Source organism: Thunnus albacares, chromosome 23 (assembly GCF_914725855.1).
Source record: "Thunnus albacares chromosome 23, fThuAlb1.1, whole genome shotgun sequence".
NCBI classification, from domain to species: domain Eukaryota; kingdom Metazoa; phylum Chordata; class Actinopteri; order Scombriformes; family Scombridae; genus Thunnus; species Thunnus albacares.
Window position 1 is genome coordinate 9,392,630 of NC_058128.1, and position 23,974 is coordinate 9,416,603.

Genomic DNA, 23,974 nt, shown 5'->3' on the forward strand with positions numbered 1-23,974 from the left:
CCTGTACAGCTCTGGCTCACGCACAAGGTTTACACATTCCCTCACAAAGTGGCCACATATTTGTTTACAAGTGCAGCTTTTTATGGAGGTGATGTATGACTGCTATGTTTGTGCATTAATACGGTGCGTTTGTGGGCGTGTGGGAGAGGTGGATTGTGTTTCGGGCCACGCAGAGCTCTGCTCACATGAAAGACTCTTTGTAAGGCAAGTTTTAATGAATCTTGTGCAGATTTGCTATTTGAAGGTAATGGCACAAGTGCATATGTGTGTGGGTGCGTATATGTATGTTTAGGTTCAAGGTTGGGTTTGTTAAGAGCTATCTGACATAGAAAACAGCTTAGGAGAGTATACAGAACATTAGCTGTGTTTTCATCCAAGTGGTTTATGTGATTAATGAAGTATTGAAGAACTCTCAATGGTGGAAATATATATTATTGATAAAAAGAAAAAGCTACAGAAATGCATCTGTTGATTAAAGTTACTGGGTGCAGGACTGAATGTGGCTGATTGAAGTGACTGAAACGAAGTGAATCACATCAGAAAAAAAGAACCGTTGGAAAGAATATTTAACTGTTTTGTTGTAGCCGCAACAGAATCTAATCTCACTTTTTTCTACAGATGAAAGGACTGATTATTTGGAGATTTCCTGCATTTCAAGTTACTTTCTGTTACTATATGTGTGGATGTGCACACACCAGCTTCAGCCTCACCCTGGATGTCACTTAAACGTCAGACATCAGACATTTCTGGAAACACTTTCAATTTTTGTAGCGGATGTAGGGCTGCGACTATTATTATTATTTTCATTATTGATTAATCTTACGATTATTTTTTCGATGAATTGATGAGTCGTTTGGTCTGTGAAATGTCAGTGAATGTTACCCAAAGCCTAAGATGCCTGAAATGTCTTGTTTTGTCCCGACCAACAATCCACAATCCAATTTAGTTTACATCATAGAAGACTAAAGAAACCAGAAAATATTCACATTTATCGAGCTGGAACCAGAGAATTTTAGCATTTTTTGTCTTAAAAATGACTCAAAACACTAAATCGATTATGAAAATAGTTGGCGATTAATTTCCTGTCGATTGACTAATTGATTAATTGGCTAATTGTTGCAGCTCTAAGTGGGTGTTTTTGTCTTTGCGAAAATCCGTTTGTTCGTGTAAGACCAGCAGTTTACTGAAACAGGTATCAATTACAATCCTCGTCGTATTTCTGCCTCCATCATCTTTTGGCTTCCTGCCGTCTGTTGTCTCTCTCCTCCCTCATCCTCTGTCAGTTTGCTCTTTTTAACAACCCATCCAACTGGTTCTATAGGTCAGCGCTGAAAGGGGTCAGCAGAGCAGTGCGATCGATACGGTCAAACACACACAAACACACACACACTCACACAGTGTGTAAATGTGACCCAATAGAAACAAGCTTGTGCTGTGTCTTTCTGTCTGTGGTCTCCTGCCCTCCGACCTGTGTGTGTGTGTGTGTGTGTTAAGGTCGATGTGTGTGGGTTTCTGGGACATTTTTTGGACCAGAGTTAGTTTTATTTCATCATTGAATTCAGAAAAATAAAAGGTTCTGTATCCTTTGCCGAAGCAGACTTGCTCTATTGATCTGTGTACACTGTGTTCTGTGTGTGTGCGCGCGCATCCGCCCTTTAATACCACATTTAACACAGGTTTAGTCGTGTGTTTTGTGCGCACGCACCCACTGCGTGTTTCCACTGACCTTGATCATTGTGTGACGTCTGTCAAACCCAATGAATGTTCTGTTGCTTGTGTTTGTTTGCCTGCAGCTTGAGTCTTTCAAAAGGAAAAAATTCTCCATAAGACTCAGAAGCTATTAATGAAATGAAATTAAATGAACATTTGAAAGGAAGCATTGATATTTAGGTCTTCATTTCTCATGATAGCTCTATTAAAAAAAATCATTAATCAGGGAGAGTCTTGGGTGTGACTTTAATGTTTTTTGGCAATTAAATACAATCCGGCGCAGTTTTAGAGGCTAAAATAATAAAAAATGAAACAGAAAAAATGTAATAATGCATGTGAGAAACTGATGCTGTCTTGTCTACTTCATGCATCTCAGTAACAGATATTGTGACGCACAGATTTTCATTTTGAGACTCTGCTCTCCATGTCAGAAAGCCACTGTATGGGCTTGTCTTTATTAAAAAAAAAAAGGTAATAAAGTCATTTCTAGAAGTTACTTGATTCGACGCTGCAGCCCAGAGCTGCACAGACTGGAATTCAACTAATTAGTACTTCTCTCTGACGCGCTTGGAGGAGTTCATGTGAAAAAGAGAGGTCATATAATTATAGCCCTGGGAAAACCCTGGGCCGTCTGTGTATAACGGAGAGTGTGTGTGTGTGTGTGTTTGTGTGCATAGCTGGGTATCCTCATGAGATTCAGTTTTGTGTGGTTTTATTTGCATGCTCAGCCTTTTGAGAGTTGACCTCACTCACTTGCTTTATTTGCCAGTATGATGAAATAGGACTTAAACTCTTCTGGCTTTTGCTCCAAATAAGAAATTATAGTTCTCGCCTCGGGACCCAAAAAACATTAAATTAAAATTCCTTTGTGTTAAGAAACAACTGAAGAAACAAAAACCCGAGCCTCCCCAAAAGAAAAACAATGAAACAAACAACAAAGAGAGCTCCAAAATCCTCGTTATACAAGCTGTAAGCTCCTACTGCTACAGGAAACACCAATTAACAAATCAATTAACTCACAAGAGATATTTGTGTGTTTTCAGTAGATAAATCTAATAATTTAGCGGCAAACAAATCTCATTAAACAGCCTGAAGAGATAAATCCTCAAAACAAAACATCACAACCCCCCCCCTTGACATGTCCACACTTGGCACCTTCCACCAGTGAGGTGAATCCTAATTGGTCAGGTGTGGTGTTGCAGTTCCTGGGTCTGAAACAGAGCAGGTGCAGCGGAGAGGAGAGGAGAGGGAACAGATTCAAGCGAATTGATTAAATAAAGATGTTAAAATGTCCAAAATCTGTGTGACCTAATAAACAACAGTAAGATCAACACGTGTTATTCAAAAAAGTGGCATGTAGAGTGTGTGAATCTCAGTTTAAAGATGAATTCTGATGTGTTTCTGTTTCTCCTCAGCATGTGGAAGGGCCTGAACGTCAACTGCACAGACAGCTCAGGATACACACCTTTACACCACGCGTCGCTCAACGGACACAGGTAAGACTGCACACGAGTGTTCATGTATGTTTGTGGAGAGAAATGAATATAGATATTTTTTAACCGATCAGTCACTTAATCCAGGAGACAAATAAGCCAGAGATGACATCTTCAGATCACTCGTTTTGTCTGAACGGCAGTTAAAACACCAAAATAATATAATACGGTTGCAACTAACAATTATTTACTCATCTGGTCAATAAAATGTCAGAAAATGGGGAAAAATGTCGATCACTGTTTCCCCAAAACCCAAGATGCAACCTTAATTGTCTTGTTTGTCCTGACCGACAGCCCACAACCCAAAGATATTCAGTTTCTTATCACAGAAGACTGAAGACACCAGAAAATATTCACATTTAAGAAGCTGGAATGAGAGAATTTTGGGGGGTTTTTTGTCTTAAAAAAATGACTCAAAACAATGAATGGATAATTAAAACAGACTATTAATTTTCTGTTGTTCAACTAATCATTGCAGCTCTAAAAATATCCAACCAGAAAATCAGCAAATCCTGAATTTTAAGCTGCAAACATTTTGTATATTTGCTTGATAAATGACTTACAGTAAACAATCACTCATCAACAACGTCGCTGACACATTGTCTGCCCCACTCGACTAATTAATCTGTGGGAAGAAGTGGGGAAAAAATTAGTCAAGAAGGTTAGTTTCTCCTTTGATTTTCTTTTTCTTTTTCATGTTGCTGCTGTTGATTGAAGACAAAATTGCACCTTTTCAGGAGGAAATAAATTGTCTTCTGTATAAACTGGTGGGAATGCATTTCTGAGTGAATCTAATGATACTTAAGAGGGTCTCATTAGATCAAGGGTCAATGATTTAAGAAACCGTGTTAATTAAAGTTAATGACAGCCACTAAAATTGAATTTGATCGCATTAAAATAGTCTGGCTTGCTTCCAGGGCCTTGACACATTAACTGTACTCTCCAGGACCACAAAAAAAGGTGATTGATAATAGTTTAAATCATAAAACTGCAAACAAAATATGTCTGCAAAGGAGTGAATGTGTGCGTGTTTTATGCGTCTGCATCAGACCTGAAGCTTAGCTCTCTTTCTTCACCTGGGCCTGCTGAGAAATCCGTTACACAGTGTGGATTAGCTGCAAACCCGACTGCTGTCCCAGTTTGGCGGAACTGAAGGATTAGTGCTGTGTTTTGGGGGCAATTATGTGGATTTCCTCCTTCAGATCAACTGGTGAGGAGAGGAGAGAGGAAAAATGCAGCCTCAAAGTGAAAATTAGGCCGCCAACAAAAAGCTGCAGAGGAGTGATTTAATGTTTAGGTGGGAAAGTAAAAAAAAAAAAAAAAAAAAAAGAACCGGCAATTATAGACAGAAGAAACATGGCGACATGCAGCGTTGTATTCAGAGGTTTTCTTTTTTTTTTTTAAATTCAGGCTGCGTTTGAGATCATTTTAATTATGTGAAGCCTCATAAAAAGACCTTTGGTGATGCATGCAGGCTGAATCCAATCATCAAGAGCTTGAATATTTTCATATTTGACCCGGAGGTCCTCCCAGCGTGATTTTGCTGTATAACTGCCACTTAAACCTGAGTGACATATATAAAAATCTAATAAATTATTGAAATTAACAAAGCAGTTCATTAAGCATCTCGGTTGCCGCTTTCACCCCCGCTCCTGAGAGAGGTTCTGCCCTTCTCTCTCCTCAGTTTCTCCCCCCCCCCCCCGACATTTTGAATGCAAATGAAAGCGCTTCACCTTTCCTCTTCAGAGTGAGGTGACAACTTCAGCTGGAGACTCGCGAATATAAAATAGTATTGCTGACATTACTCCTCAGCAGCAGCAGCAGCAGCAGCAGCAGCAGCAGCAGCAGCTAAATGGGTTTCCGGAACAAACTGCAGCTCTGTGATGTGTCACTTTATCTAGTTGTGTAATGGAGTTTACTTTATGAGGAGGAAACATGGAGATCTCCCTTGTAAAAAAAGAGGTTTTCGACCTCAGCGGGACTCACCTGGCTAAATAAAGTTTTCAAGGAGAATAAAAATAAATGTGATTACGTAGCTGTATGTTCGTGTGAAGGCTGCAAATCTTGCCATTCAGTGAAGCAAGAAAACACAAAAGTAGTCAGGACAGCAGCATGGAACAATGAAGCAGAACAGAAACATCCCTAAAAAAACAAACAAAGATTGTTTTTGAATATCAAACATGGCCAAGTGATCCAAGATTTGAAGGCAAGGCTTATGTTTTCAGACAAAATAGCTCTTTGTGTGAGCGCACGCAGTAAAAACGAACACGGATTTAAATGCTGAATCCTGTGTTGTAATTGGGGCTATAGAGAAATAAAACGCTAAGTCGTAAATGACAGAAAAGCACTCTTGCACTCACCTCTAGTGGTTTAGAGTTTCCCTTTACGCAGCTGAGCTGATCACAGCAGGTACAACAAGATGTGAAGTCTGCAGTTCTTTTAAAGTGTCGACACCGTCTGAAAACAGCGCTGACTATGAGAAGAATTTATTTAACCGGTTAAAATATCACCAAGGTCACAGTTATGTTTTGTTATGTAGTCTGAATAAGCAATCCAGACAAATATTCAGTTAAAGTTATTATTTGTGCAAAATGCTGAGGAGTTGCATTAAACTCTCAAGGAAAATGTGACTATTTCATATTATGGATTTTAGGTTTTATCGCCCAGCTCTGCTTCCCTCCCTCCCTCCTCCCCTCTCCATCTGTCTATCTATTGATCTTAGTACTTATATTTCCGTGTCTTTCCATCTCTCTCTGTGTGTCTCAGGGAGGTGGTACTAAAGCTGCTCCAGTTCGAGGCGTCCACGAACGTGGCCGATAGCAAGGGTTGCTTCCCGTTGCACCTGGCTGCCTGGCGGGGCGACGTGGACATCGTCCGTATCCTCATCCACCACGGACCCTCACACTGCCGCGTCAACCAACAGGTAAACTCCCGTCATCATCCTCCTTGAAGATCTTCAAAAGGAGGAAACTTGTCAGAAATTCTGGATTTTATTAAAACGTCATAAAGTCTCTCCTCGGTCCAACACCCATACACAAGGTCACAATCCTCATCCTGAAATGGGCTTTAATGATAAACAGTCTAGACATGCAAGGAAGCAGGCAGGCCGAAGGGTTAAAGAGGCTGTCCTTCAACTGGAGAACTCTACCCAAGTGTCCTTCGGCAAGACGGTAGACCTTGGCCTGTGATACACTGTGTTACAAATAAACATAACCAAAAGATGCTTAAAGTGGACGTATCATGCACATTTCTAGGTCTGTATTTTTATTCCGGGGCTCTATTGGAATATCTTATTATTTACAGTTCAACACGAAACAACCTTAACAACAAACTCTATGGCCATGTGCGGACAATCTGACATCAGCTCGATGGGGAAGTAGAGTTAACATCGCAAACAAAGCGTGGAGAGCAGGCTGAAGTCCTGGCTTTTGACTTGCAGGGAGCATTTTTACACATAGTTTACACATCTGACATTATAACAGTATAAAACTGACAGAAAATCACAAAAATGAAGAAAAATTACAGGCTCCTTCTTTTGCAGTTTACTCCTCTTGACATACTAAAAAGCTGCCAGCTCTGACCTCTGTCTAATCTTCTGTAGGTCAAAAGAGTCGTCCTTCCCGCTACTGTGTTGCTATCTTCCAGACAAAACTCAATACGCACTATTGTCTCATAGTACATACACCTTTTCCTCTCTGAAGACACCTTATCAGCTGTTAAATGGTGAATTGTGGCTGAAAGAAACACCCTTCCTATTTCCTCTGACTGTGCCAGAACAGGAGAACTCTGCTCTCTTCTACTAAATTAAAGTTGAGACCTTCACTTGTATTTCTCGGGGCATGTAAACCAGCGCTGCCACAGGTTGACTCGTTATGGCTCCTGTCCAACAGAGCCGATCCCTTTTTTACAGTTTTCTAGTGATCTCTCTCTGACAGCGGGGGTGAGCGTTTCAGCTCCGGGAGTATTCAGCATGCCACTGCTGTCATTCCTCATCAGCAAAAATGACCGTCTCTTCCTCTTTCTCTTTCTCTTTCTCTCTCTCTCTCTCTCTCTCTTTTTTTCTATCCATCTCTGCTTGCGGCATACAAATGATGTCATGGCTTGCTGATGTGCTACATTTCTAAAATGAGAATAAGGCACACAGGAAGTGGTGTTTAATCAAAAGTGTTGTTGGTTACAACTTTTTTTTCCCCCCCTACCCCTGATGGCGGTGTTGTAATGGACCCTCCAGGTTATTGGAGCGTTATTTACCCTGCCTAATAAGCACATTTTCCTCTGTCACCATTAGCCAAATCATTTCCCTCCGAGAGTTGTTAAAGCCTAATTGTTTGCCGTGATAAATGATGTCCCTTGCCCCTGAAATGAAGAGATTTGTCAGCAAGTGAGCACGGGTAATTTTCTTCCTTTTTTTTTTTTAACCCTTTCAATTATTTGTTGAGCTGAGCGAGCTGCTGTACAGGAAGCGTGGACACACACACAGATGCTGATTGAGGAGAGTCTGTGCATAGATGCTGACGTCAAAGTGCAGTCAGTGTGTGTTTGTGTGTGTGTGTGTGCTCTTTGTTTTTTGAGAGAGAGACATTGGGGTTTGATTGAGATAAGTAAGGGTTAAAGTGAACAAGCTCTCCTGTTTTTAAACTTTTTCAGTTTGGATACATAATGATTTCCTACGTATCCTAGAATAACTTCCAGCATCCCGCAGTAAAAGAGCTTTTTCTTGACTATGTTGTCAGAGAGACTTGCGTAGCTGCATAGGATCATTTTATAGTCGAGGGGAAAGTTAACAGCCAAGACGGACCGATGCTGTTGTGTCATTCCCAGTGGTGCAAATAAAAAACAGCATAGAGGATGTTTACCTTGCCAACATCTGCAAATTTACAAGCTGCGGCTTCTTCACAGTTTGGTCTTATTGAGTCACAGTTTTTCTTGTTCAGTGGATACAGCAGTGTTGAGGATTTTGAGAGGATTTTAATCATTAAATGCACAATACGTCATTTCAGCCACTAGGGGGTCTCTCAATCAAAACAATAACAAAAGACAAGAGTGTGATGACTGTGTGAAGTAGCAACGGATCATGGGAGTTGTTGTCTTCATTGTTAAACAACCAGCTTCTTCAGGTTAGGATTACTTCAGTGTTCATTCTTCAGGATGTTTTAGCTGAATTATCCACAGACGTCTCTTCCTCTCCAGAACAAAAGGACCCAGTGATTAAAACAGGTAAAAAAACACTGACTAAAGCAGTTTCACGTAAAAAATCAGTGTTTCTCTGACGCTGTTCAGCAGACACAGGACGTCCAGGGGGGCTGTTAGTCGAGCTGCTGCTAACAGCTTGTTTCTCTGATAACTTAAGATCCAGTCATCCGATGACTAAAATCCTTCATCCGATTAAAAGATATGGTTAAAAATGACCAAGATCTAAAAAGTTTATCATAAAAATGTGGCGTAAAACTGAATAAAAGTCAATTTATAACAGTTTCTGTCGAACAACCACAACGCTGATGTATTATCGTGCATGCGTATACTCTTTGGTAGACGCCATTGTAGTGGACAAACACAATGCTGACACATGCATCTGTGCACTATACTCTTTGGTAGAGGGGATATGACGCCATTGACATGCAACCAAATGAAACAGGCCGTTACCTTGATTTAAGATTACAGATTTCTCTGGGTTTGAAAATTGTTGGAAACATTTGGGATAATGTAATTACACAACTCAACAAAATATATAATATAGGTCTAACTGTTTTTAGACATTTTAATATGGAATAGTTACATATTATAGCTTTAAGTTTCATTCATTAATTAAACCTGTGAACGGTGGTATTTGTGCAATATAAACTGATTAAGTAGAAAATGACTCTCTGGTATTCAAATCTTACAGAAATCACCAGGTTGAACTTGAAAGTTTTGTCCACGTTTGTTTGAATCTGTGAAACTGAAAGTGGAACGAAACCTTTAATGTTTGTACTCTTCATCTAATTACACTGAACTACACATTACTTGTCTCTATCTGCATCGCCACATACAGTATCTTGCATGTTGATCAACAAGCAGCTGGAGACGACTGGTTTTATCTCCCCTGTTATCAACATTTTCCATCTCTCCCACTGCGTAGTAAATATTGGTGAATATGCTAAGTTGCATCATAGGGCTTCAACTAACAACTCTTTTCATTATTGATTAATGTGTTGGTTATTTTCTCAATTAACCGATTAGTCGTTTGGTCTATAAAATGTCAGAAAATGGTGAAAAATGTTCATCACTGTTTCCCAAAGCCCAGGTGACGCCTTATTTTGTACCAACAAACAGTCCACAACCCAAAGATAATCTGTTTACTATCATAGAAGACAGACAAAAAAGAAAATATTCACATTTGCGAAGTTGGAATCAGAGAATTTTGATTTTTCTTAACAATCAAAACGATTATTCAAATATCAAAATTACTGTCGATCGACTAATCGTTGCAGCTCTTCTACATCAGCTTACTTTGGCTTTCTGTCGCACTGTTGCACACAGACACAGCAACACACAAGACATGGCTGCTCCACTGACACTCTTAAAGGTGCAGTGTTTATTTTTTTTCCCCCGAATGCTATTAAGACACATTTTTACTAAGCACAGCATTTTACAGAATATTAGTAAAGTGCCAGATTAATTTTTTTGTGCCTCTTTAACTTTACAAGTACTGAATACTCCTTTTTATATAGTAGTCTTTGCACTGATGGCATTGTCTTCTTGTTTACAGTGTCTACAGTTGTTCTCAGTTTGCAGGCATAAATCTGAGAACAAGATTTATGGAGTGTTTGTGTGTTTACGATGCAGTAGCTCCATATTTTCCCACTGTCTGTCTTGTCTGCAGTAGAGAGCAGAGCCTGCATACATTAGTCAGGGTGATATACTGAGTCCCACGCACGCACACACCCATCATCGAGACTTAACAGCAGTTAGCCATTGGCTGCACATTACCCCGTTCTCAACGATATTACTCTGCCCGTGCACACCATTACTCGTGTCAGAGGTCGAGAGCGCGCGTCGCAGCTTGGTTTTATCGGGTGACTCTGGAGCGGGAACACTCTTTCTTTTAATATCTATTGTGTTGTATGAGACAGAGAGAGAGATTACAAGGTAAAGAAACACAACATTTGCGTTCACCTTTCGTACACAGGGTGACAAATAGCGACATGAGAGTGCGGAGCGGAGAGCAGGAGTTGGTTGTAATGAGTGTGAAAGGTCCTGAGAGCATAAAGAAAAAAAGGTAAGAGATTGATGGAAAGAGAGGTAATGGAAGGGTGTAGATAGGCCAGTTCCACGCTGCAGCCGGTAGAGGATTGTTCGAGGTTAGTGGATGTTATTAGTTGGCGGTAAACCAGTTCCAGCCCACTGTTTACAGCCTAATTGGTCCCAGTAGTTCCCCATTCACAGCTGTTTTTGTTTATTGTGGGAGTGTGTGTGTGTGTGTGTATGAGAGGTGGAGGTCTGACATGAGAAGATGATTATACATACTGTCTGTGCATCTTTATGTGTGATTATGAGCGAGACAGTGATGGATAGTGAAGGACCGCTTGTTTACTCAAGGCTTGCACTACGCTTGCAGGGCCAAATGTGTCGAGGTTGAGGCATTGTTTGTTGTGATCTCTCTTTCTCCCACTCAGATTTAATCATGAACTGACACTTTACTTTAAGTTTCCACCTAAAGGGAGCAGTTGAGACTTCGCCTGTTTTTGCAGACAGCATCCGTCACCTATATTGTACTGAAATTTACTGGAAATGATGAGAGAGGTGAGAAAGCCTGAGCTTGTAAAATAACTGCTTTCCAAACCTCTTTTGTACACTTTGATTTCACATTTCTTCATTTTTCGCCTTCATGGGGGAAACATCAGCATTCAAAAATATGATGGACAAGCTGTTGAGTGGCACATTCTATTATGTGGTGGTCTGTTCATCTGTCTCATCTGACAGAAGTGCCCTTCTTCCAGCACTTGTTCAATCCTTACAAGGACCGTTTTGAAAACTCTCCTCTGTGGTGCATTCGAGGGTGCTCAGACGTTGTATTCACATGCTCTGCCATAGAGATGGGAAAATCAACTTTAGATGAAAATCAATAAGCAATCATAGATCACATGGAAAAGTGAATGTGAAATTGGTTTTTTTCTTGCATTAATAAAGGTTGCCATGTATGTAACTGTGTAACAGACACATTTATCGGGAGGTTTCAGTCCTTTTTTAAAGCAAAAATTCCTGTTTGCAACTGCACAAATGTGAGAATTTGCAGTTTTTTTTGTGTCATAAATGATAGTTGAGGAGGCAAAGAGATAGTGTGTGCACATCCCGTTCCATATTTTTTTTATTTCAGGTGCAGGACAACAAATGAACACTGGATTATAGCTCCAGTGACTGTGAGTGAACCTGTGAGGTTGAAACATTGCCTTTTTCAGTCAGTAATAAAAAAGACTTTGGGAGCTACAACCCAGTGTGTGAACACAAAATGGATTTTTTTGGGGGTTTTTTTACCGTTGGTTGAACAAAACAGGCAAAACAGACCAAGTCATCTTTGGCTCTGGCTCTTACAATCTACATTTTTCACTGTTTTCTGATATTTTTAAGCAATTAATTGAGAAAATAATTGGCAGATTGACTGATAATGGAAATAATTATTAGTTGCTGCCCTAAAACACGGTGTTCACAGCAAAAATGAAGACACTGACTAATGTCACGTTTCACTCGAGGTACTCGCCCAGAGCAAAGTTGGATTCTAAGATTAATTTGCTTGTGTCTGTAGCAGTGTGTTTGTCCCACTGATGGAAAGCAGGTGTGTGTGTGTGTGTGTGTGTGTGTGTGTGTGTGTGTGTGTGTGTGTGTGTGTGTGTGTGTGGGAACCATTACACAACCCCTGTGCTGCTTCTTCTGTATTGGACTAGTCAATTTAAGGGTTATTCTGTGTGTGTGTGTGTGTGTGTGTGTGTGTGTGTGTGTGTGTGTGTGTGTGGGGTGGGGTGACTGACTAGGTCAAGTATGTCCCCCCTGTGCTGCAGATACATCCCAGGAATGTTTTCTTTTCCACCAACAGAAAGACGGAGGGTTGTATCATTCTTTTCTCTCTCTCTTTGTTCTCCCAAAGGAGGATAAAAGCGATCACAAGATAATGAGAGCGACTAGAAGGACCTTCTTTGTGCTTCAAGTGTGTCGTATTTTAGTTTTTGCACATGTGTGGACACATCTATGCATAAAATACCTCCTGCAGGCTTTCCTGCGAGTGCAAGCAAGGCCTCCTGGGAGCTTACAGGCTGTGTGAACTAAGGCAAAGATAAAACGTCAGGAGGTCGCTCTTCTGCTGCGTATTTTCCACAAATGTCTCGCTGTGTTTCTGCGAGTGCGTGTTCATCTTACAGTTTTGGTAGTCCCTATCATGCACACATGTTGCTACCACTCGGAAAATGAAACCATATGTTTCCTGACGGTCGACATGTGAACACAGCCTCGCCGCGCGCACACATGCTTCTATGAGAAACCGCCTTGGGAAAGTCTTTGCTCGAACATCGCCTCTCGCCATGCCCGCTGCTGCCAAAACACACACACAGTCACACTGAGCCCATAGGATGTTTTCTTATGAGTAATGCGTTTGAAAAAATGTTGTGTCATATGTTTTCCACAGCCCTGTCGCTCTGTCAGCAGCGGGCTTCCCAATTAAAGTTCAGTAAAAGAAAAATGATTCATCTCGCCGTAAGTCAAAACAAACTACAGTCATGAGTGATTATTACAAGCCGAGAGCAGATTGTGTGTGAATGTGTTATTGCAGGATTTTCCTTTTGCGGTATGTTTTGACATTAAGCTAAAATATGGGGTTTAATTTACCCCACAAAGAGATTCTTTAGCTTGCCAACCCTTCAAGGAGGGCAGAGTTTCGAAACTGCGGAGCTGTTAGGGATTTTATGTCTCGCTCAAGGTCACTTTAAGTCAAGTCGGTTTAATTTATATAGCGCCAAATCACAACAGAGGTTATCTCAGGGCACTTAGAGCACACAGAGCAGGTCTAGACTGTGCTCTTTAATTTACAGAGACCCAACATTCCCCCATGAACAAGCACTTGGCAACAGAACTCCCCTTTAGCAGCTGACAATCCTGTGCAAGACGGGATCTGGGTCATTCAGGCCAACATCCCCCAAGCACCCGCATTGTTCTTCAGTCTGATGTAGGACTAAAAGCAGTCTTTTGAATCTTTTGTGCTTCTTTTTTTTATTCATAAATGTCACATATTTAGCCTTTATGGTTTTGTTTTCAAAGGCTCAAACATGTTCAAGGATAAAACGTGTTCTTAATAGTGTACGAAGTTTAACAAGACTTTTCATAATATGGATTTTCCGATGAATAAAGCTTGTTTCAAATAAAGCTTTAGATAGATAAAATAGCAGATAGATAAAATTAGCAGCAGCAGAGATTATGGTCTTATTGTGGCGTCATTACGTAACTGACAAATCAACACGAAACGATGTCCGCACACTTAAATACAGACACATTATGTAAAGCTGAGATTAAAGATTTCTTTAGGATTTAGATTTTATTTAAATTTCAGTGTCTCCTGCTGTTCTGTGCACAACAAAAAGTGTGTGTGTGTGTGTGTGTGTGTGTGTTTCTTGGACTTTGTTGGGAGTGTGAGAGATGGATCAATTGGCAGTGAAATGTGCAGCTCTGCTTTCTTCTCTCTCTCTCTCTCTCTCTCTCTCTCTCTCTCTCTCTCTCTCCCTTTCAGTGTTTTTCCCTTCCTGCTTCTCTCATCTTCTCAGCCCTCTTTTACATTCACTCCTCTTGGCCCGGGGTACTTTATTCACTTTCCATGTTCACACTCCTAATAACTGCTCCTCTTTTTTCCTCCCCTCTCCATCTCTTCCTCATGGATTACTATCCTCCTACCACCACAGTTTTTTTTTCTTCCTTCTCAGCTTGTGCCTTTTTTAAAACCAAAAGTAAGGAAAGGCATTGTTGTCATCTCTCTCCTTCTCTTTTCTATATACTATATATTTTTATATGACTTGCTGAAGGTCTAATTTCTCTTAAAGAATATGGTATATCACATAATTAATACAAGACGAGCAAGAACAGGGAAAAAACGTTTCACCTTGCGTGTCTCGTCTTTTTCATTATCTATTTACTCAGCCCTCCCCAGGCAGCGGCTTGAGCTGCTGGGATTATGAGATGCTGTAACGTAGACGGAGCTCATCCTGCATATCAGTCCATCAGCATTAACGCGGTGTATGTTCAAACAAACACCTCTGCGCTTCACTTCAGCGCCGGGCCCGCCTGATAAGGCTCGCTTATTTGCATGGATGTAGCTGTTTGTTTTGTCCAATGCAGATGAACTGAGATAGAACTGATAGTGTTTATCATGAGAGGTGTGTGTGTGTGTGTACAGGTGTGTGTTCTGTAACACTAACAGTTCACAAGTAAATTGTAGAGATGCCGCTCTTATAGCTCAGTAATATCATAAAAGAAATAACTAAGAATTCCTCTTTAACCTCTAATAAAACCCGTGCGGCTGTGTCTGTAGAAGGAGTTAGGGCAAGCTGATACTTTTCATTACGCAGCCTCTTTATATTTGTGAGCGTTAAGTGTGCATCGGCGCCGTACGCCGCTGAAAGAAAAAGCATTGACGTCCATTTATATGGACATGTCAATAATGTGCTGCCATGCCTGTTGATGTGGCATTAGTAGATGGCCGTTGCTCAGAGCCCAATCAGCAACAATACACCCAGTGCTAGATGATATCGGAGAGCTGTCAGAGGGGGAAGCGTAATGGAAATATATAGCGCCACTCGGAGAACACGGAGGGAGGATTTTCTCTCCTTCTCCCTCTCCTCTCTCTCTCTCTCTCTCTCTGCACCTCCTCTGCTCTATCTCCCTGTCAGTCTGTGTCTCTGTTCTTCTCTTTGTCACTCTCTTTCTGTCAGGGAATTGCATTTTCCCCTATCTTAAGCTGCATGCGTGAGGCGCAGCGGATTGGAATGACAAAGCTTTATTGTCCGTTTTTAAGGCTGCAGAGACAGAACGTATCCATATCATACCCATATTGAGATTTATCACCCAGCATTGGTGTGTGTGTGTGTGTGATTGGTTTGCGTCATTACTTCTGCGTACTTGTTTCGCGTTTAATCTGAAAATGTGTTTATCACCCCCGTTGTCGAAGGTATAATCTGTGTTACAAATGTAAACAACCACATGCTCGCTGATCCGGAGCTTTCGATCAAATCGCACAATCTTCCTGAGCGTGGAAATATAGATGTTCAAATATATATTTTCTCTCTTCTCGTCCTTGTTGGTTTAAAAGCTTAGACTGAAAGTTCATATTTGACTTTGGAAAGAGTTTGCATAACAGTCTCACCACACAGTCTCACCACACAGTCTCACCACACAGTCTGCTCAGTAGCAGCTCTGAACACAGAGATGAAAACTGCCGTCACTCCTGAACTGATTAATAGTTCCTTAATCCCGATCCGAAGGTCAGGACCTCAACAAGGTGTCGAGATAGATGTCAGGGGTTGCGAGATGATTAACAGGATAGAAGAAATATTTAAATATATCAGCAAGAAAAACTATTTTTATGCATCAAATAATTGTGGTTTTTTGTGGAAATTAATTTGCTTCAATCTTTGACTTTTCTTTAGTGATTCAGGCGTCTAAAAATTACTCAAATAAGTCAATTGGAGAAGTAAACAACCCGTAACGAGGAGCTGCAAATAGAGACATCAATAAATACAGAAGTTAAACTGCTCTGTACATTCAGTAATGACCATGCAGTATATTTGTTTGTGATTGGCTGGTCGCTCAAACACAATTCCAGTCAAAAGTTTTATATCAGTGTGCCATGCATATTATCTGTAGGTAACCATAGCAACCACAGTTACGCTTCAAACTACATTCATTAGAATATTAAAACAGGAGCCCTGAAAACTTGATATCAAATCTTACATATTTCTAATTTGAGAAGCTCAACATCATTAGTTATTATTTAGTAAGAGTTTTATTAACAATCAGAAACTCTTTGTCAGGATTTTGTGCTTGTGGTTTGGTCAGATTTTGATTCAGATGTTACTACTGTGAACTCTGATTAATGTGTTGTAGAGCTGCAACAATTTTTCGATCAATTGATTCGACAATGGAATGAAAATTCATCAGCAACTATTTTGATAATTGAATAATCATCATTCCAGTCATTTTTCAAGCAAAATTGACAAACATTTTCTGGTTCCAGCTTCTCATATTTGACAATTTGCCGTTTTTCTTTATATTTTAAGGTTTAGTGAGCCAATTTTTTAACATTTCACAGACTAAACAATTACTTGATTCATCAATAAAATAATAAAATAATTGTCAGTCGCAGCCCTAATGTGTGGAATTACTTTAACGAAATGAGTGCCCACTTCAAACCAGTATGAAGAGCACAAACAAGAACAGATCTCTCAATTAAAATAACCAAAATCGGTCCAACTATGACAGAAAATCTTCACATTCATAAGTTTGAGGTCGATGAAAATACATCTCTCGGTTTTCAGAGCCTTTAAGTGGCCATCGTAGTACGATAATGCACTCTGAGCTGTCCAAAAATGCAAAGATAATGGAGTCTTACCTGCATTACATCCATTATTCTCTGATTATTGTATATAAATATACCAGTAATTGTTGTAGTTATGCGTCTCCTGTTCCTGGATGATGTAGTTGTATTCATTCTATAATAGTTTAATCATCTATTCTGCAGACTCGTTGATATTCTATACTTGATGATGGATGATTGTGCTGCATCAGTGGTAGTTAGGTGGAGGTTATTACACTATGATGAAGACAGTATATACAGTAGATTAGATGAGATGAAATCCACATGATCCTGCGGGGAAACTGAGTCACTCCGGTGGAAAACGGTAATATAGTAGAATATGCACACAGGAACGGAGCAAATGGGCTTTATTAAACATAATGCAACCAACAATTACACCAGTAAACTGTGATGAATGTGAATTACAGTGTTCATGAGTGTGTGTGATTATTGTGCTCACACTACAGTGGAGCCGCTTCCACTCTGCCATGAATGGAGGGGGTGTGCAGTCCAGGGGGAGAGCAGACGGATCTGATTGGCTGAGGAGGAGGGAGAGCTCTTGAGCACATTGTGGTGTTTTCGCTGCTAGATCACGTGTGTGTGTGTGTATACGTGTGTGTGTATGTGTGTTATTCGCACATACAGTATCTCTTCATCTCTCTCACTCACTGCTCAGAGGGGTAAATGAAAGCAGGGAGAGGAGGAGGAGGAGGAGAGAGAGAGAGGGAGAGAGGATTGGTTGTGGCTCTGGGGAGAAAAAGAGTAGAGAAAAAAAAAAAAAAAAAGGCATGAGATGAGATCTGAGCAGCCGAGTGTGGTCGTAGTGTTTTGGAATTTCATCATGGAAGTTTGAGAGGTGAATTCGAGGCAGGAAATGTGAGCGGATTTGATAGAGTAGAGGAATGTGAGGAAGGGGGGGGGGGGAGGAAATATAAGGGAATTTTTACAAAGGAGTCGCACCGCAAGAATATATGGAAATATAATGTGAAGCACAAAATAGAGAGAACATTTTCAACTGTTGATTATATTAAAAGGTCAGCCTGTACATGCTTCCATTATGTACTGAAAATTGATTTGCAGATTTGCTCTCTTGACATATTGAACACTGTAAACTGCTGCTACTAATTTCGGTTGCAAGCTCGGTCTCTTATTATTTTCCAACTCCATACTCTCTGCTCAGACCAGAGACTCAGAGGCTTTATTACAGAACTCATGGACTTTATAATGAAGTGACTGTACATATATTTACCCTTAAATTTAAAGCTAGAGCTAACACTAACCCTTTACTGTCTGGTAAGTATAAGGAGGAGAGATTGATGTCTCTAATTAGTTGCAATCAGGTTTTGTTGAGCTACTCTTTCTTTTCCTACGTTATCCTGTAGCTTGATCCTGTCCTCTCCTGCTGTCTCCTTCCTTTTTGTTCAGTCTTTCTCCTTCTTTGTTACAAAATTACATCACCTCTCCTCTCTCCTTGTTAATATCCACAGAAGCCTAAATGCGTAGGGACAGGATGCACACTCTTGCATATGTGTATATCACGTGTCTACAGTAGATGGTTGCCAGATTATCGGTTTTTAGCCTCACAGATTTAATCCCTGTAGGCTCGCTCGTGCTCTCTCTATCTCCTCCTCTCTCTTCTTCTCTTCTTCTCCTCTTGCATGGTAATCCATCCTGTCTCTCCCTGCTTCATGTGTGTCCCTCTGCCCGGTTTTCCAGTCATTACGGGGCTGTTTCCACCCAGAGTTGCAGGACCCCAGGGACCACCAGGGGCCCCCAAAGAACCAGAAAATGGCCACAGTTCCTCTGAACATTAGAGCCTCCCAAGTTCAAAATAACCTTTTAAAGCACAAAGACTTGATTTCAGGGATACTTACTATGCAGCAGGAATTAATCTGAACTTCATGTCATCACAGAGACTTTGATAAATGTTATTGTGAAAGTTATTGTGAAATACTGCAATTTTTTTCAAATGTGATATGATTTGAAATGATTTATTCTGATGGTCCCACCTGATTTACTGCACTTCCCTGCACTTTATTGATTCACACATGGTATAATTTCAACTTCAAGCATAAAAGGCATCATGGCAGAGATCTCAGTACTTTTCCTTTTTTTATTTAATCAGCACAGCCTGATATATGAAGCCTAAAGATCTGTTAAAAGTATAAAAGACTATATTTGTGAGCATAACAAAAGTAGCGATTTCATCAACACATTCCCCCTTTTAAATGCATGACCTTTTAGCATGGGTTCAGTAAAATAGTAGTAAAGATACTAAATAAAAATGCTAAAACCCATTAACCCAAGAAAATCTATCCATCTAAACTGCAGGTAATTACAGACACATTAGCTGAAATGTGCAGATAAATGTCTCCACACACAGGAGCTATGTAAACAAAGAATAAACAAATCAATTCGCTGCCCGGAAAGTAACTCGTGACATTGATTTGAAAGAAACAGGAATCATGTGATGCATATGGTGGTATACTAGATGCCTGGCAATAAGGTGGTTTAAAGAAAATGAAAGATGTCAACATTACATAACTTGTTCTGTATCTGCTTATCGGCCAGTCGAATGTAAGCCGCTCGATCAGTGAGGGTGTCGGACCACAAAGGTCCAGAGTGTTTCAGGAAACATGGTTTTGGTTTTGGTCATTGCCGCTTCTATTACACAGACAGGAAGCCATAGATTTCCCCTGACAGCTCTCACAAACCCGACACGCTTATGGAATTTGTACATGTCGAATGATATACTGACCGAGACATGTGCTTCATATGTGTGTGTCAGAAATGTCTGTGGAGAATGTATAGCTTTCCCTCTTGAATTTCACCTTGTGTCAGTGCCGCGATAAATAAAGCTAACTGCTTTTTCCTCCTCCTTCTTCTTCTCTTCCTTTATATCTTAATCCTTTCACCTACATTTACCCTACTTCTAAATCACCACCTTCTTATTTTTCTACGCGAATAATCGCCATCAATTTATTTTCCTCTTCTCGTCAAACCGTTTTCATTCACCTTTTTTTTCCATCCCTTGACACCTGCCCCTCTAATCCTCACATTTTTACCTTTTTATCTTCACTTTGACCTTCTCTGCTGCCTCCCCGCACCCCTCCATCTTTCTTATGTCATGTTTTTCCCCTCTCTTCATCTACTCCTGCTCTTCCTTTATCATTCCCATAACTCCGACATCCACTCCCGCTTCTCCTCATACACTTTTTCCCTCTTCTCTTATCCCTTCCCTTCTTCAATCCTCCTTCATCTTCTGCAGAACCATGAGAGGGAAACAGCGCTTCACTGTGCAGCTCAGTACGGACACTCTGAGGTGGTATCGGTGCTGCTTCAGGAGCTGACAGACCCCACCATGAGGAACAGCCAACAGGAGACACCTCTGGACCTGGCAGCGCTCTATGGACGACTACAGGTCAGTGAGAATGCTATATATTTGATTCCTGTATAAAATCATGAGCTATTGGTACATATTTTGCACTTGAGAGGCCAGTAGTTGAGTGCTGTGTTGAGTTGGTATTTCTGATGTTTCAAAATGATCCTATGTGAGTTTTAAAAAAAAAAAAAAAAAAAAAGTGCAGAGCATCTGGTCTGTAGCGGTTAGTTATGGGTAGTATATTCTTGTAACAAAGCATGCATTTTTTTTTTTTTTTTTTTTTTTACAGATGTTCCTTATGAGAACAGATGTTTGCCACTTAGATTCACATCAGTAGCCTGCCCTATTTCATATAGTTATAGGCCACTGATTACTGATGGCATGCTGATGCAAACGCTTTGAAAAAAATTCCTCAAAAGAAAGATATTGTTGAAATTTTGTCAGCGTCTATCATCTGAAAAACATGCCTTGAAAAAACTGTCCAGATAACACGTCCTCTTGTCAACAATCTGTTACAATGCTGGCCTGCCCAGTAGTGATTTTAAATTGACTTCATCTTTAAAGCCTCCCTCCACTCAAAAGTGTTTTTCTTTTTGTTCCTTCAGTTGAATGTTTGAGCTTCACAGTGCAGAATGATGATGATACACAGTTTAAAACTAGAAGGCTGCAGAACGTGGAAAGTTTATCTGTGTTCACCTTAAATCTGAGTTTAGGGTATGTACCTACAGTAAGAGCTGGATTTGTGACATCACAACTGGTTTGGAGCCAATTGTGGTATTATTATATGTCTTAAAATGTGTTTAACAAAGTTATCAATGCACAGTAAAATGCCAAATGCGTCCTGCAGACAGGATAAACATGAAACATCAAAAACAATGTATATAAAGTGACAACATAACATGCTACCTGAAGTAAATCCTGCCATCACCACCCAGTTCCATCATCAATAGTCAAAACATCATCGCCATCATGAGCCCGTGACTGTTTACCACCCAGTGTTATCTGACAGACTCACGTTCAGCTGGCACATTCAACAGTTTACTGGCAAGAAAGATTAAGGAATATCTGGCCTTTGATACTCTACATCTCCACCAAGAAGGGAGAGAAGCTCAGTCTCCGAAGAGAGGATGGAGAGGATGCTGCAGAGTGATATGATCCTTTTAAAATGGCTGAAAGCGTCATACAAACACCTGCTGCTGGCCGCTATACAAGGGCGGTGCGGCCCCAGTAAAATTTGATTTGCAATGAGACTTTTAATTGCAACTCCATTAAAATTTATTCAAACAGTCAAAGTTAAAGTCATACAAGGTGACTGAAGGGGAAAACAGTTGTTATTAGTGCTTGTTATGTGACGATGAGCTCCATCAGAAAAAAGTTGGCAGGGTGGAGAGGCCGGTGAAGGATCATATTTTTGTTGCTGCATGTCTTACTGGTAAGCAAAGCAGCCTGTGACTCTATCTGCACCTTCCCCAGGACAACAGCAGGAGCTAGCGCAGATAAAGGCCACAGTGCACAGATAGCAACAGTGCCAAAGTGGGAGTAGCTGTTGATTATATGAAATATGGTGGATATATGGAGAAAAAAAAAAAAAAAAACCTCAAATACTTTCTGTACTCCAGGCAGGTACACATTTTTAGAACTCAAAAATGTGACAAGTGATACAGACAGACAAGCCGCACTCAAACTGAGAGGCGTATGCTGCAAATACCTACCAAAGTTCAAACGCAATCACACATTTCTCTCCGCTGAGGTAGTGAGTAATTGCAGTCAAGCCATACAGGTTTGTCTTGAGTGTGAATGAATAATTTATGAAAACGGCACGGTATTTCTCTCTCTCTCTCTCTCTCTCTCTCTCTCTCTCTCTCTCTCTCTCTCTCCCTCTCTGCATAATGATGAAGGGAAATCCCTATGGTGGAAGCTACTTGCTGCACGGGGATGTAACTAAAGCAGGGCAAAAGTTTAGTATATACACACATACAACACAGACGCACACCCACACACTTTAAAGGATGAAGCTCGCGATAGAACGGCATGTTTAGCTGAATTATTAAAGACGTGATCAGACGAAAGGGTAGCTCCACTACTACGAGTCAAAACAAAGGATAGGAATCTCCTACTACGCTCAGTGTGATTGACATCTCTTTTTAATGCAAGAACTTGCACTAGGAAACAAGCAATTTAACAGACCCACGGTATATATTGAGTCATGATCAGACGAGAAAATAACTAAATGATGGTTTTCCGTCTCTCCAAACTTTTGTCACAGTTGGAACAGCAGGTCTATATATGCAGTGTTATTTGATTCTGACATGATAACAACAAAATATCCATATTTTTCTTCTCTGAAAAACCTCAAACTTTACAAAAAGATGACCGATGGCCCAGTTTCCTCCTGAAGTTTTCTGTTTCTGCCGTTTTGTCGCTGACATGTGGCCGTCTTTCCTGCGCAGGTGGTGTGCATGCTGGTGAGCGCTCACCCCAACCTTATGACCAGCCACACTCGCCGACACACTCCGCTTCACCTGGCTGCGCGCAACGGACACCACAGCACCGTCCAGACCCTGCTCGAGGCGGGCATGGATGTCAACTGCATGGTAAGAAAAATTAGCTTTTTGTCGGTTTTGCCCTCTATCAGCGTCCAAGGACTCAACACATTTGTGGCACAGATTATAGTAGCCTGTTACTGACAAAAATAGTAATAAAATACGCAAATGTTGCCTTTTGATTTGCCGTTTTAGCTTAGGCCAACCCAGGTTTACACATTGTATTTGAGGTGAATTGTCTCTAAGATTTATACATGTGTGCACATTTATAAAGGCAGAAACAAGATGAAACAGTAGGTGCAACTTCTTATAAAGAATCCAGTAATAAAGTGGGACTTCTGCGAGTGGAGAAGGTGACTAGAAAGGTATTTTTTTGTCCACTTTCTTTCAAAATCTCTATGATTCTGAATCCTCTCTCATCCCTGCTGTAAGTGAATATTTTAGATGCTGCTGTCTCGTGTTTAATGAAAGAGAATACAATAGTTTGCCTTTGTTTTTTTTGTGTGTATAATCCGCTACAGGTGTGAATACTTGGCAGATTCTTGTTTTGAAAGTGTGTGTGTGTATGAGCCTCCATTCTTGTGTATCAGAGAGCTTGTATGTGGTGCGTGCCTCCCACGGTGTGGCGGTGGGGAGGGATGAATAATTGACTGGGAGAAAAGACTGAGAAAGCAGCAGCAGCAGGAGCAGGAGGAGGAAGAAGAAGAAGGAAGAGGAGGAGGAGGAAGAGGACAGGGTGTTCCTGAGAGGTCCTGAGAGTTCACCGTCTTCCTCTGTCTCCTCCTCTTCGTACAGTTTCAGAAACAGAAATAGAAATACAGAGTCGCTGACAGCATGCGGTGCTTCATCACTGCTCGGTCTCTGTCATGCTTGTTTGATCTGCTCCGCTCTTCGTTCATTTACATTCGGTCTTATTGTGTATTCTGGACGATTCAAACACAGCTTTGTCCCGACCCTTTCTGGGCCATTTGTTTTTCTGTGAAGCCTTGTCAAAATGTAGCTACGCTTTACTGAATACTTCAACACTGTTTTCATTCTCTAGAGACAATTTTCTCTGACAAACCAAACTATTTGACTGGCTTAAAATGTTAAGTGTAGAGAATCAGCCCCTTTCTGTACTAATCAGTCTCCGAAGACTATTTCAGTTGGGGTTTCATCTTATGGGAGCCACTAAAAGTTACTGCAGACTGCAAGACTTTCCTCTCAATATTCTGACAAAAAAATCACTGTGTGTGTGTACGTTCGTGGGTTTTTTTTTAGC

At 40.7% G+C, this 23,974-nt stretch overlaps 1 protein-coding gene across 5 annotated transcripts in view; it reads left to right on the plus strand.

The window, feature by feature from the left end:
- anks1b (ankyrin repeat and sterile alpha motif domain containing 1B) overlaps positions 1-23,974 on the plus strand; it is a 236,357-nt gene that overhangs the window by 62,243 nt on the left and 150,140 nt on the right. For 4 of the 5 annotated variants that reach the window (XM_044343243.1, XM_044343242.1, XM_044343244.1 and 1 more), the window contains exons 2-5: positions 3,126-3,206; positions 5,970-6,126; positions 20,057-20,209; positions 22,621-22,764. In XM_044343243.1, the coding sequence (XP_044199178.1) occupies positions 3,126-3,206; positions 5,970-6,126; positions 20,057-20,209; positions 22,621-22,764 (535 nt within the window). Of the gene's footprint in view, positions 1-2,900; positions 3,032-3,125; positions 3,207-5,969; positions 6,127-20,056; positions 20,210-22,620; positions 22,765-23,974 lie in introns of those variants that run through there. The other variant, XM_044343246.1, reaches the window with a different exon arrangement.